The sequence below is a fragment of the Papio anubis genome, chromosome 16 (genome assembly GCF_008728515.1).
Source record: "Papio anubis isolate 15944 chromosome 16, Panubis1.0, whole genome shotgun sequence".
Lineage (NCBI taxonomy): Eukaryota > Metazoa > Chordata > Mammalia > Primates > Cercopithecidae > Papio > Papio anubis.
The window spans coordinates 3,509,804-3,523,315 of NC_044991.1; the positions used below are offsets into that span (position 1 = coordinate 3,509,804).

Genomic DNA, 13,512 nt, shown 5'->3' on the forward strand with positions numbered 1-13,512 from the left:
CCCAGGAAGGCAGCCACGCCTGGCTCAGCTCCGCACTGGGTTGCCACGGAGAGAGGGGAAGGCACTGCTCCCACTTTGTGGAGCCACCAGCCCACCCGTGGGGACGGGAGCGCACCCCACACCCAGGCAGTGGGCAGCACAAGGCAGTGGAAAGCCAAGTGCTGCCAAGGGAGGGTCCTGAGGGTGGAGCACCCAGGGGGGTGTGGGGTGCCCGAGGGTGGGGACACAGACGGGGGTACTCAGAGGGGTGTGGCGCACCTGCAAAGCTGCCCTGAGAAACTGAGGCCCTTTGAAGGGCAAGGAGGGCGTTTCAGTGTGTGGTGGGGGCGAGGCAAGCGTATCCCAGGAGAGAGGGGGTAGACCCCAGACCCTGGTGCCTCCCTTGGAACAGCCCTTTTCATGGCAGGTGCTTGACAGATGTGGCCCAAGGGGAAGTCCCTTGTGCAGGAGCCTGGCAGGGGCCAGCCTGGACCCCACACTCCCATGTTCAAGCCAGTGCAGAGCTGGGCTTCGGGGATCAGACCGGTGCCTGAGTCTTGCCCCGCCCGGGCAAGTGGCATCCCTGCACCACCTGTGCAGCTGTAACCCCATCTCCCCAAGAGGTCCTGTGGGTGGCAGCGAGACCACAGGTGCTGCTGTGCCCACACTGGTGTGTTGTAATGGCACCACCTGGTGCGCTGCAATGGCCCTGAGCTCAGACTCTTGGCAGGGCTGGCCCAGGGTGCCCCGTCCTCGATGGGCAAGTCCTCGAATCACAGGCCAAGGCCGCGGCTTTCTCACTGATCTTTATTCCGTGTTTTTAGCACGTCACATCCAGACAGCACACCCCGAACATTCCAGATGGATCTGCTCAGACTCTAGGCCCGTGGCCAACACCCCTCGCATTCAGTCTTGGCGTTTACATGTATGTGGAGATGAAACGCACACAGGGCTGAACTCCATGGAGCATCCTATTCAAAACATAAACCACCTCAAGAAGCAGGTGAGTTGTGTCCGCAACCTTCTGGCCACACGGCATGATCCGAGCTAGAGAAGGGGATTCTCCCAGGGCTGATCTCGGCAAAGTGACCCGGGGCTTCCTGTACACGGCCATGGGGGTGGCTCTTCTTGTGACGGAATCCCCTCCCCATCTAGAAAAGGAGGCGGCAGGAGGAGGAGGCATGGCTGGTCTGAGGAACCCCTGACCCTGGGGTGTGGACAGGCAAGGCAGGCGTAAGGCGTGCCCACATCTGATCTGAAGCAAGCCCATCCCTTTGCTGGTCTGGGAGCATCTGACGTTTGCACAGCATTTTGTGCTAATTTCCATGCTGTGTGTAATGACCCTGGATTTTTAAAACAGAAGCAGAAACACACACATCACTTATGCCTGTATGTCCCACAGTCTCCAGCAGTGTCCCAGGGCCTGGGAGAGGACACGGCTGCTCCTGAGGGACAGAGAGGCTGAGAAGTCGGTCGCCAGTGGGTCGCTGAGGACATGAGCCTGTCCTGGGATCAGAGAGGCTGTGGCTGTGGCCCTGCCCACATTCCAGGGGCCATGCGGCCTGTGACACACAGGGAATACTGGGAAGCCAGTCCCAAGGCCACTGGAGCCACAGACACAGCCCTAGCAGAGCGCTGGGCAGGGGCCGGGTCTGCGCCCTTCCACACTTAGAGCCCCAAGGAACCAGTCCATAGCGGAACCAGTCCAGGGCAGAACCGGTCCAGGGCAGAACCGGTATACAGCGGGAACCGGTCCACAGTGGGAACCAGTCACACCTCCCCCACCCCTGGCAGATCTGGACAAGGACAGCAAGCCTGGGGAGCCTCCAAAAGCTCATTCCACTTCCAGGCTGTGGTGAGAAGAGCACTGCGGTTCAGGGCTTTGATGACGGAGCCGCGACCCCCTACCCCGTCTGCCAGCCCAACATGGCCCAACAGCCTGGGTGGGTCTCCAGGGGCTCTGTCTGAGGCCAGCCCCTACCTGCATGGTGGGGCCACTTGGCCCTGGACCTCAGGGAGGTGGGGGGTTTTCTCTTGTAAAAGAGGTTCAAGGTGGAAAGTAAGGCGATGGCGAGGCCTCCCTTTGCTCCCAGCCTTTGGTCCCACGGCCTCCCAGGCACTTGGCGGGTTCGCGGGTCGGACTCCAGCCTTCAGCTTCCCAGCCACATGTAAACCAAGCAAGCAGGAAAACACACGGAGGGAAAGGGCCAGCAGCGGTGAAATATGGCTGCGAGGGGATCTCACAGCACAGAGACCCCGGGGCAGTGCAACGTCTCGGTCTAGATTTTGTCTATATTTTATTCTTTCACTCAACAGAATAGCAGTTTTGCATTTCAGAGTAGGTATGAGATGGCCACTGCCTTGTTCCGGCCCTGGAGACAGCGGGCCTCCCGAGAGGGTTGGCCTCCGAGGCTGCCCCGGACTGGGGGCTACAGGAGGCAGTCATTTGGCAAGGACACTGCAGGGAAAGGGCGAGGGGACCCCTGACCTGCCTCTGGCCGCCGAAGCCGGGGCCCTCCCCTGGCTCTCTTTGGTATCCCAGAAAACAGAGGCTGTCCCTGTCCTTGTCCGCCCTAGACCAAGCCTGGGGCCCGTCCTCGCCAGCTCCCCTGGAGGGTGTGGCCACCTTGCAAGGCCTTCTGGCAGCCCAGGACCAGCTCACAGGGGCCTACCAGCGGCCGGGCAGGTGGGGCGCGCGCCTGGGGCAGTGTGGCCAGCTGCAGGTGGGCCCAGCCTCACTTCTTATAGTGATTAGGGGCGTCGGCGAAGGCAAACTTGAGGCGGTAGGCCTCGGCCAGCAACAGGCTGATGTCCTCGTCATCCCACTGGGCGGTGGGCAGGTTCTGGAGAAAAAGCAGCAGCTCCTGGGGAGAAAGAGACAAGGCCAGGTGAGAGGAGGTGACCCACAGTGGAGGGCGGGTGACCCCAGAAAACTGGAGAGAAAGAGACAAGGCCAGGTGAGAGGAGGTGACCCACAGTGGAGGGCGGGTGACCCAGGAAAACTCGCCCAGCCGGCAGCTGCTCCCTGCTCAAGCCCAGCAGGGCCCCAGGCCTCGTCCCACAGCCCCCGCCCCATCCCAGCAGCCAGGCGGGAGGCCCACTGCGCAGCTCCAGGTCTGACATCTGAGAAGTCGTGGCAGGGGCTGCCCAGCGCTTCACTTAACTGAATCTCCTGCCCCTCACGGGGAGACCCAGCTCTCGGGGCCCTGTTGCAGCTTTGCAGTCTCCGCCCAGAGGCTTCCCACTCCCCTAAAGCCTGTATCAGCCCAGGAAGTACCGCAGCACCCCTGGAACTGTCACTAAGCACAGACTTCTGTGCATCAGGAGACCCCTCTGGGCAGCAGCACAGTCAGCAGGTGAAGCCCACACATGTGGGGACCACGGAATGGAGCCAGCTCAGGCCCACCCCGGGAGCCCAGGAACACAGCAAAGCCCCACCCCGCCCCTCCTCCATGCCTGCCTCGCACCAGTGGGCGGAGGTGCGGGACTCCACCAAACCCAGCTTCAGGTCCAGGTCCAACCTGGGGCCCTGGGACGATGACTCCACCCTGAGGCCCAGCTTCCTCCTCTGCAAAATGGGGCCACCATTGCCAGCCTGTCAGGGCTGCTGGACAGACTGGGAAAACACTCACACAGCCAGCAGCACAGCCAGCACTGGGTGGGCACACACTGGGTTCACTGGGCATGCTGGGCGGGCACACCGGACTCACTGGGCAGGAGCACTGGGCTCACTGGGTGGGCACACCAGGCTCACTGGGTGGGCACACTGGCCTCACTGGGAGTGCTGGGTAGGCACACTGGGCCTATGAGGCTCACTGGGCAGGTTCACTGGGCTCACCAGGCACACTGGGCAGGTGCATTTCGCGCACTGGGAGTGCTGGGCGGGCTCCTCTGGCCTGCAGCTGGGCCGTGTCTCAGCTCAGGTGGGCTATGGGGGCACTGAGTCCCACCCCCAAAAGACACACGGGGCACTGTCTCCAGAGCTCATCTGGAAGCCTGCGGACACTGGGAGATGGAGACTGACCTATGTCCACTGAGGCCAGGACGGGGAAGGAAAAGCACAGGTCCTTGGGGAACCCCCTCCACGATCACCGCCTGACAGCCCTGCCTCCCACATGACCACGCCCACATCCACAGCAGCTGGCGGCCCACCAAGGACAGGGCAGGTCTCGGGGGACCCCAACACACAGGGGGCTTGGCAGAAGTAGGGATCAGAGAGGGCTGAGTGGCCAGGACAGCCTCCTGGTGTGGGGGTTCTCAGAAGAGAAACGGGACCATCGGGTCAGGGCCAGCCCAAGCTCAGGCTCCGCATGAAGCTGGGCAGATTCCCTGAGGGAGGGGTCTACACTTCTCGGATGGCCCTGCAGGCTCTGGTCCTTGATAATTTGCCCCCGGGGGCCACCTGCAGGCTCCCCGGCTTCTCCTACCTCCCACCCCAAACGGAAGCCAGATCCTGGAAGTCAGGAAGGCGGCTGAGGAGCCCTGAGGGTGCTGGAGGGTGCTGGAACTGCCCTTCCCCAGATCCTAGCAGGTGACAAGGGACAGGGAGGGCCACAGGCTCAGGATGCCCATGTCACCTGCCTCGAGAAAACACAGTCCAGCAAGGCTGGCATGGAGGGGAATGGGGGGGTAGCTGGGCTCTGCAGTTCACATCCTGTCTCCTTGTCCAGGAGGTCTTGGGCAGGGGGCCTGGCTCTCCAAGCCACACTCTTCTTCATCTGGAGATAAGGATGGCAAGCTCTCTACATGGGCACAGCCAGGATAAGCTGAGCTGAGCTGTGCAGGCACCAAGCCTGGAAGATGACCCAGGCTTACATCCTGGCTGTGCCGGAGGCTGTGGTCTGCATGTCACTAGCCCCACCCTCACTGAGGCAGGCCCCTTGACCATCCCGGAGCCACACTCTCCATTCCCGAATCAGGAGGGTTACACACCAGGACTGTCCTCTCTCCATTCCCACATCAGGAGGGTTACATACCAGGACCATCCCGTCTCCGTTCCCGCATCAGGAGGGTTACACACCAGGATTGTCCTCTCTCCAGCCCTGAATCAGGAGGGTTACACACGAGGACCGTCCCCTCTCCGTTCCCACATCAGGAGGGTTACACACCAGGACTGTCCTCTAATTGCTATTTCGCAGTTGCTGGGCTTCCACCCCCACTTCCTCAATTCCATTTCCTTTTGCATTTTGGATACTTTCAGTGGGCCTTTAAATTGAATTCAGGGAGCAAATTTCACCGGCTAAAAGTCCCCAGGGACATATCAACAGCAATCTGCTGTCTTTCACCATTAGATGCAACTTATACGGACGCCAATCCAATTCTGAGCAGGTCATAAATAAATACCTTTGGTTTTATTTTTAATCCACTTCGCTTCATATTATCATGACCTCGCTCCTTGCAAGGTGAGAAGCAGTACCCTCCCATTATGGTAACTCACCGACTCTACTGAACACTCAATTTCAGAATCTAATTTAGTCCCCCAGGTTCACTGGATGGAGGGAGAATAGAAATGCCCAGTTCTTCGCAGCCTGCAATGCTAAAGAAGGAAAAATCTATCTGGGTGACCTTTACGGAAGGCGAAGAACATAGCCAAACATGTCCTCAAATACAGATTTCTTTTTGAAAAAGGCTTGTCTTATTTATGCGCTAGGCCAAGCTGTCTCCTGTCTGGGAAACACGGCACATTTATTAGCCAAGAGCTGTTCTGCGTCGCCCACACCAGGCAGGCGGAGGGGCCACGACGGGCGAAGCCATCCCTCGGTCACATTCAGGGACATGGCTCTCCCAGCAATGACGATGCTGCCTGTCCAGGAGGGCAGGTGGAGAGAGGCCTGCCCAGGGCCCGGCCCAGAAAACTGTAGACAGCACTTGCGTTTTTATTCTTAACTTTTCCATAAACAATTAAGGGCCACATTTGTGGATCTAAAAGTTAAAGGAAGGCTCAGCTCATGACACTGGTGCTGTAGAAGTCAAGGTCGCCTCAGGTCTCTGTAATCCATTCCCTACCCCGGTCCCTGGGGCACCCACTATCTCAACAAAGCCATAGCTGGAGGGCAGCGTGGAGTGTACCCCTCCTTTCTCCATCACCCTGTGTCCCGAGAATCCTTCCAGCGGATGTCGAATGTCTGCGGGGCCCTTTGTAAAGGTTGTGGGGTCTATGGGCATAAAGGCTGTGGGGTCTATGGGCAGTGAGGGATCAAAAGCAACAACTCGCTGCATGGCCTGGAGGCTGACGGTTCTCAGGCCTGACCACACATCCATCAGCACCCAAGGAGCTCGAAAAAGCACCCCATTGTCCTGGCCCCAACCCAAGCAACTGACCTGGACCTGGGAGGTGGGGCCTGGGGAGAGGGATGCCTTGGTCCTCAGGATGGTGGGCGACCTGGGTGTGCCCTGGACACTCTCAGACACATCATGAGAGTGGATAGAGTTCTCCACGCTTTCTGCCAGGTGGCCCCTGTTGACGTCGAGGGTTGGGGGGGCCCTGCTCACACCACCCAGGCGGAAGTGGAGCCCTGACTCACACACCACCATGCAGGCAAAGGCATCTCTCTAAAACCTCAGTGAGTGGGACACAGGGTGGAGGTGGGAAGCCAAGCTGGGATGTTTCCAACCGTTTTCCCCCATGGACCATACAGCAGTGGACGGCACTTAGACAGAAGCCGCCATGCCACTCACTCCTGCCCGGCGGGTTCCAACAGGTGAGGCTCCCGATGCCGGAGACCAGGTGAGGCCTCCTGATGCCGAACAGCAGATATCGCCATGGCTTTGGCTACTTCTTACCAGAAGGGTTGTATTTTTCCAGAGTCAAACGAATCCTAGTGCCATCCGTGGAGGACGCTGACCTCCCCCGTGTGCCAGGCCTTCCCAGGAAGGGTGAGACGGTGACACGCCCATGTCCTAAGGCCTCAGGCTCCAGAACAGGGGTGGGTGGGTGACTGCAGACCCTGGGCTGCCTCAAGACCCTGAGCTCCGTGCGGCTGGCCCAGGGCTGAGGCTCACGTGAGAATGGGCAGCAGTGAGGGAAGCAAGATCACTGGACCAGATGCGGGAGTGCTGGGCTGGCGCCCGCCCCCGCTGCCACCTGACCCCATGAGTACCGCAGGTGTGTCCCTGCTGTTCTCCCCAGCGTCTCCGCCACTCCACCAACAGGTCTGTGTGTCCCCGTGTCCCGAAAACTGAGCCCACAGCGTGTGCTGGGCAGTGAACGTCACAGAGTCCAATGAAGCAATCAAGAGCATGTTTGCGGGTGCCCCACAGCCACATTCAAATCCCAGTCCTGCATTTATTAGCTACGCGACCCTGGGCAAGTCTCATAACCCTCAGTGCCTGAGTTTCCTCATCTGTAAAACGGGATAATAACAGTGATAGCGACAGGAGACAGACAAGTTCCTAGACAGACACGGACCGGTCCCCGGTGAAACCTGACCTTCAAGCCAAGGACACTTTAGAGCCTGAACACCAAACTGCCAGTTCTGGATAGAGTCCATGACTGGAGTGAGAACTTCCATCCGTCTTACCCGCTCTCTTTCAATTGGTTCCTCCTGAATGATGTCCTTTATCTAATCAAATGGTGCTTCTTCCAAGCCCACCCATGGACCAATCAGCATGCACTCCCCCATTCGAAGCCCATAAAAGCCCTGGACTCACCCTCACAGATGGCTACCCCGCCTTCAGGTCCCTTCTTGCAGCTAAGAGCTTTCTTTCTGTTGCTCAGTAAATTCTACTCTGCCTTGGTCAGGAGTTCGAGACCAGTCTGGCCAACATAGTGAAACCCCGTCTCTACTGAAAATACAAAAAATTATCCAGGTGTGGTGGTGTGCACCTGTAATACCAGCTACTTGGCAAAGCTGAGGCAGGAGAATCGCATGAACCCGGGAGGTGGAGGTTGCAGTGAGCCGAGATTGCGCCACTGCATTCCAGCCTGGGTGACACAGTGAGACTCTGTCTTTAAAAAAAGAAAAAAAAAAAAAAAGAATTCTACTCTGTCTTACTCTCTGGTGTCCACGTACCTTATTCCTCTTGGCCGTGGGACAAGAACCCAGAACTTGCCAAACTGTGGGAGCAAAAGAGCTATAATGCTTGCTGAGCTGTGGGCGGCAGGAGTAAAAGAGCTGGAACCCTCCCTCCCGCTCGCTGAGCTACGGGAGCAAAGAAGCTGCTGGGTGCCACTCCTTCCCACTTCCTGAACCGCTGGAGTGAAAAAGCCAGAACAATAACTCCCTTACTGGGTTGTTGAATGTGTGCAAAGTGCCCTCGACAAAGATTGAATGGCTGGCCACACCTTCCACAATGGGGCTTCCAGTGCCCACGATGAGCCAGGCACATGAAGGTGCCCCGCTGTGCACACGCCTGGGTGTTACCTTTCTGTGTGTATATGCAATTTCACGGACATGCACTTGCATGAAGAACTCCAAAAGGACCATCAGTCAAAGACGAACGTGGTCATTGCTGGGAGAGAATGTGATGATTTCTTTTTCTTATCCATAGTTTCTAATCTTTTCAAAATAAACATGCATTAGCTGTATACTAAAAACAATTTTTAAAATAAAAGAAGTGCAGGGTTTGCTCTGAGATCACGCTGGAACCTCCTTGTCCAGCTGGGCAGCTGCCAGGACAGTGCCCCGCCCGGTGCTGGAGCTCTGCTTACAGGGGTAGGGAGAAGACCAGGTGCTGTGAGGCGTCCCCCACACTGCAGCCAGAGCACCTGGAGCACTGGCTCCCACTCACACCCTGGCCCCTCTCCTCCAGCAAATGGGGCGTGAGGTCCAGGCCCTTCGTGCCAGACCTTCTCACAGGCACTGCAGGTGTTCACTGGGTGACCACACGCCCAGGGCTGCCCCACACCAGCCACCACTCCAGGCACACACTCAGCCCACAGCCCGGCAGGGCGTACATGCGTGTGTGTGTGTGCTGGTAGGTCAGGCAACAGATGGAGAAATAAACAAGAAAAGAGACAGGGTCCAGCACTATGCAGAGAAGCGTAACGGAACCATGGGACGCAGGCTACTGCAGACTTCGCCTTCCAAGGGCCACGAGTGGTACGTCTGAAACGGGGTGGGTCTGTGCGGAATGCACTCTGGACTTTGAATATTTATTAAGAACAAAAGAATGTAAACTACTCTTTTATGATTTTTATATTGATTCTAGGTTCAAATGATAGTATTTTGGATGTGCTGGGTTAAATATGTTACTAAAACTAATGACACCTGCCTCTTTCTTTGTTTTTACGTTTCCATGTGGCTGGTGACACATTCCTTCTGGACAGCACTGTTCTAGGTATATATCCTGCCTCCCTCCTCCGTCTGCTTCACGCCAGGGTCTGCTGGCAGCACTGACCAGTGCTTCCCTCCCCTGGACCCTCTGTGCACACAGAAGGTACTGGAAGGCTCCCCCAGGCAGGATGGGCTGTGTACACAGTGGCAAAATTCGTCAACACCTGCTCCCGGGCACAGCAGACAGCACACAGAGGTCTGCTTAAAAGCTACTCAAGTCAGAAGTTTACAAATTGCCAACATGCAAAGATGAATAAATTAATCACGATGGGGCTAAAAGGCCCATTTGCCTACTCTTGTTATTTTCTTCCCCTAACCGAGAAAGATGAAACAGGACTCACCACGGTGACATGCGAGGCGGGGAGCAGGGTTAATTGGTTTAATTTGCTTTTCCACAGCCTCCTGACACTCTGCGTGCACAGCCTGGTGAGAAACCCTAACCATTGGAGGTGCTGCGGAGTGCCCGGCTGTCTGCAGCGGGGAGGCCCTGGTGCCACCTGGGGAGACCACTGAGGACCCTGGGGTATGGGGGACAGGGCAGCAAACATGAGGTTTCCCAGCAGGCAGGCCCTCGGGCACTTCTCTCAACCCCTCCGTCTTTTAGCTGAGGAAACGAGCGGACAGGCTGGGCGACTTGTCCCAGGAGGCATGCAGCAAGCCTGGCACCCTTGTGGCACCCACACTGCAGTCCCACTCCCCATAACGCCGTGGGGGGCAGCGGGGCGGGCTAGATCCCTGCTCTAGAACCCAGCAGGCTGGAGCCCACTCTCCACGCACTGTCCCTGGAGGACGAGTCCCTGGTCTAAGAGATGGTGACAGCAAGGGGAGTCACCCCCAGGCTAGAGGGGCAGCAATACCCGTGCTGGTGCAAAAGGCTCTAGGAACTCGCCCTGTTGTTTCGTGCTCATCATGACCACCACCCTCTATCTGCAGGAGTTGCAGGCACCTCCTGGGAGGTGATGGAGGAGCCCCTCGCAGGTGCCATGAGGGCTGAAGGATTCTGCGCACCCCCTGGAGCGGGACAGGCAAACAGGAGTCGCTCCTCTACCCCTGCCACATCCTCCTCACCACGGGGCCCTGGCAATCACGAGCCCTGGCAACCACCGGGGATGATGGCCACAGTTCAGAGAGCAGGAGGCGGCCAGGAGGGCTGAGGCCAGAACCAGAACAAAGGCCCTGCCGCGCCTGGACTCCGCCCCCTGCCCTCCGAAGAGGCTGGAGTGAGCACTGGATGGGCTCCTCTTGGGCTCACTGACCCCTCGCTGTCACTCCCACTCCTGATCTGACAACAGTCTCCAGGGACCACGCACTACAGAGGTCAAGGGTCATTGTTCCTACCCAAACCCACGGGCCTTTCCGCAGACAGCGGGGCATCTGGATTCCTCCTGCGCCGGGGCTGCAGCGTGTGAATCCATATTCAACACCAAGTATCCGCTCCCACGAAGTACACGTGTAGATGAAGGAACGGGACCAGCTGAGATGAAATCATGCTGAAAAGGCCGTTGCTGCCAGCGCTGCCAGCTGAGGGACCCCAGTGAATTTCAGGAGACCCGCAGACCGTGCCTGGCCCACTTCAAGTGCCTGAATGAGGCCATTTCCTTCCTCTCGGGTCTCCATTTGGGTTCCTGACTCGACACTGACATTCAGCCTTAGGAAACAGGCCCAGGAACCCTCCGTGGCCAAGGGATCGCCAGCCTCCGCAGCAAAGGCAGCGGAGACCCAACACACAGGCCGTCCCATGCCCCAGGCAGGCTGGGACCCCCGCCAAAAAATCCCCCGGGAGGAGCTCAACCTGACACTCCCCAGGTCCTGCCTGTCCCTCACACTCAGGTGACCAGGGGCTGCCCTGGACATGCATAAGTAACAAATGCCTCCAAATCAGTTCCCTAACAAGACCCACTGAGAGTACACTGGGCTTGTCAAACAGGACTTCAAGCTGGTGACCGAGGTCATAGTGGCCCAGGTCTAAGGAGCTGGCAGAGTGTGTGGCTTCTCCTGTACAAATGAGAACGGCCTGTGGGGAGGGGCTCCTGCTCCAGTGCACACCCTCCGAGACACGCAGCTTCATGTGGCTGGGCCAGCTTTGCCTCACCCTTGGCGCAGCCCACGGAGGCCTCGGGTTCATCTGAAGCCGGCTGAGATCTCCGCACAGCAGCGTCAGAGATACAAGGCTCAGCTCTGTTACTTGCCGCGGTGATGGCTGCTTCGTATGAGGAAAAGCATGGGCCTTGGAGATGTTGCCACGGGAAAGAAGTAAGGCCATCTTCGCAAGGCGGCCATGGGCTGCTGACAGCCGAATGATGAACTTGGTGCTGATGTGTGCGGACATCCAGGGAAAGGGGACCCACTGGGCTCTTGGTGTCCTGGTGCTCACGAACCCTGCTCAGCGGTGAAGTATGTGCGTGAGGAAATGACCCCGCGGTGCAGGTGTCATGACCGGTACAACGGTGAGGCTGCCCTCAGAGCCAGGTGGCTTGAGATCCAGATGCCAGGAGCCCCGGCAGCATGCAGGCACTGGTAGCACTGGGAGCACCGTGCTGTGCCCACCCCCTCAGAGGCAGTGCCCGTCCCGGGCTCCTTGCACAGAGACCCATGCTGTCCGTGCTCTTCCCCCACTGCCCTTCCCTCCTACCCTCTGACCTCTCCTGGCTGTTCAGGCTCCTACAGCGACCATGGCTGTCCCTTTCCCATTGCAACCTCACCTGTCTGCCTTCTGTGTAACTCCAGGTCACCTTTCAAGACTCTAGGAGGACGGAACCACGCACACCGACCATAGCACCTTTAGATGCACCTGTGCTCCAGGGGGCCCTGCCTGTCTCCACACTGCAACCAGAGACCTTTGGTTTCAACCCCCTAAGAACGGCATTTAAAGGTTCAGAGACTATTGTGAGCAGGAATTATGGGGAGAGGGCAAGCAAGACAAACGGGGTCCCCAGAGAGGATGAGAATGAGTGCAGGCGTGGGGAGGGGACCCGTGGTCTCCGCTCTGGATACCAGAGAAAGAGCGGCTGCTTGCTCAGGGTGGGCCTCCCAAGCCTCCGATGGCCATGGTCCTCCTGTCCCTCTGTCTGGGTGGGGCAGCTGGGAGTGGGGGAGTGGGGGCTGCGCTTGTTGGAAAAGGAACCACAGGGGAGGCAAACCTGCTCACCCTGGCCACTGGCACGCCTGCCTGGTCAGTGCCCACCCGGCCCAGTCCAGCTCCGCCTGCCCCATCTCCTTTGGTCTCTGGGCAAAAGGGTATTTCTAGGGAGCAGGGTTCCCGCCTGAGGTGGGGTTTGCAGATTGGGTGTGGGCATGGCGTGGTCCGTGATTCTGAAACTTTCAGACACATGGTGTGCACTTTAAATCCTGCTGGAGGGGAGGGCCTACATATCAAGACCATGAGGAAGTCCCTGGACCAGGTCCCACTCCCACGACTCTCCCCACACCGGGTCCGCGGTCCCACCCCCGCGACTCTCCCGGCACCGGGTCCACGGTCCCACTCCCCCGACTCTCCCTGCACTGGGTCCGTGGTCCCAGCCCCGCGACTCTCCCCACACCGGGTCCACAGTCCCACTCCCACGACTCTCCCCGCACCGGGTCCGCGGTCCCATCCCCGCAACTCTCCCCACACTGGGTCCACGGTCCCACTCCCCTGACTCTGCCTGGAGGACAATCTCGAGGCTTGCAGGAAGGTGAATGTAGAAAGGTGCTCATCTGTGCACTGTTGTTCACAGCCAAAGGAAAAAAGGAAACCTCGAAGCGCCCAGGCCAATGGCTACATGCCCCTGGGCTGTGCAGGAGGCTCGGTCAAGGGTGCCGGAGAAGTGAAAGTCGCCTCTCCCCTCACACCACATGCCGGGGCAACTCCAAGGGGGCCTCAGTCAACGCCACGTGGACCTGAGATTGGACATGCAAAGTGAAAACATGAGAGCACCAGGTGACACGTGCTGAGTCCTTCACCCTCAGAGGCGGGAAAGCCTTGCTAACTATGACTCCCAGTCCGGGAGGAATACAAGACGGATAAGTTCAACACACAAAACCTCAAAACAAAAAACAAACCCTTCCAATGAAAACTAATACATGGTATCTCTCATATATTTATATATACATAAAGGCCACAGACAAAAAAAAAAAAGGAAGAAACACTTGTCATTTTTATCAGAAAGGAGGAAATGCTGGCATTAGTATGGAAAGAGCTCTTGAAAGAGACAAACAGATCAAAATCCTTAAAGCAATGGGCAAAATACAGGAACAGGTGTCCAGAGCGAGGAGGCCC

General features: G+C 58.1%; 1 protein-coding gene across 1 annotated transcript in view; it reads right to left on the bottom strand.

The window, feature by feature from the left end:
* Positions 1–769: 769 nt before the first annotated feature.
* TBC1D22A (TBC1 domain family member 22A) overlaps positions 770–13,512 on the bottom strand; it is a 414,384-nt gene continuing 401,641 nt past the window's right edge. The window contains 1 exon segment of the mRNA XM_031656180.1: positions 770–2,843. Coding sequence (XP_031512040.1) covers positions 2,715–2,843 — 129 coding nt within the window. The 3' untranslated portion in view covers positions 770–2,714.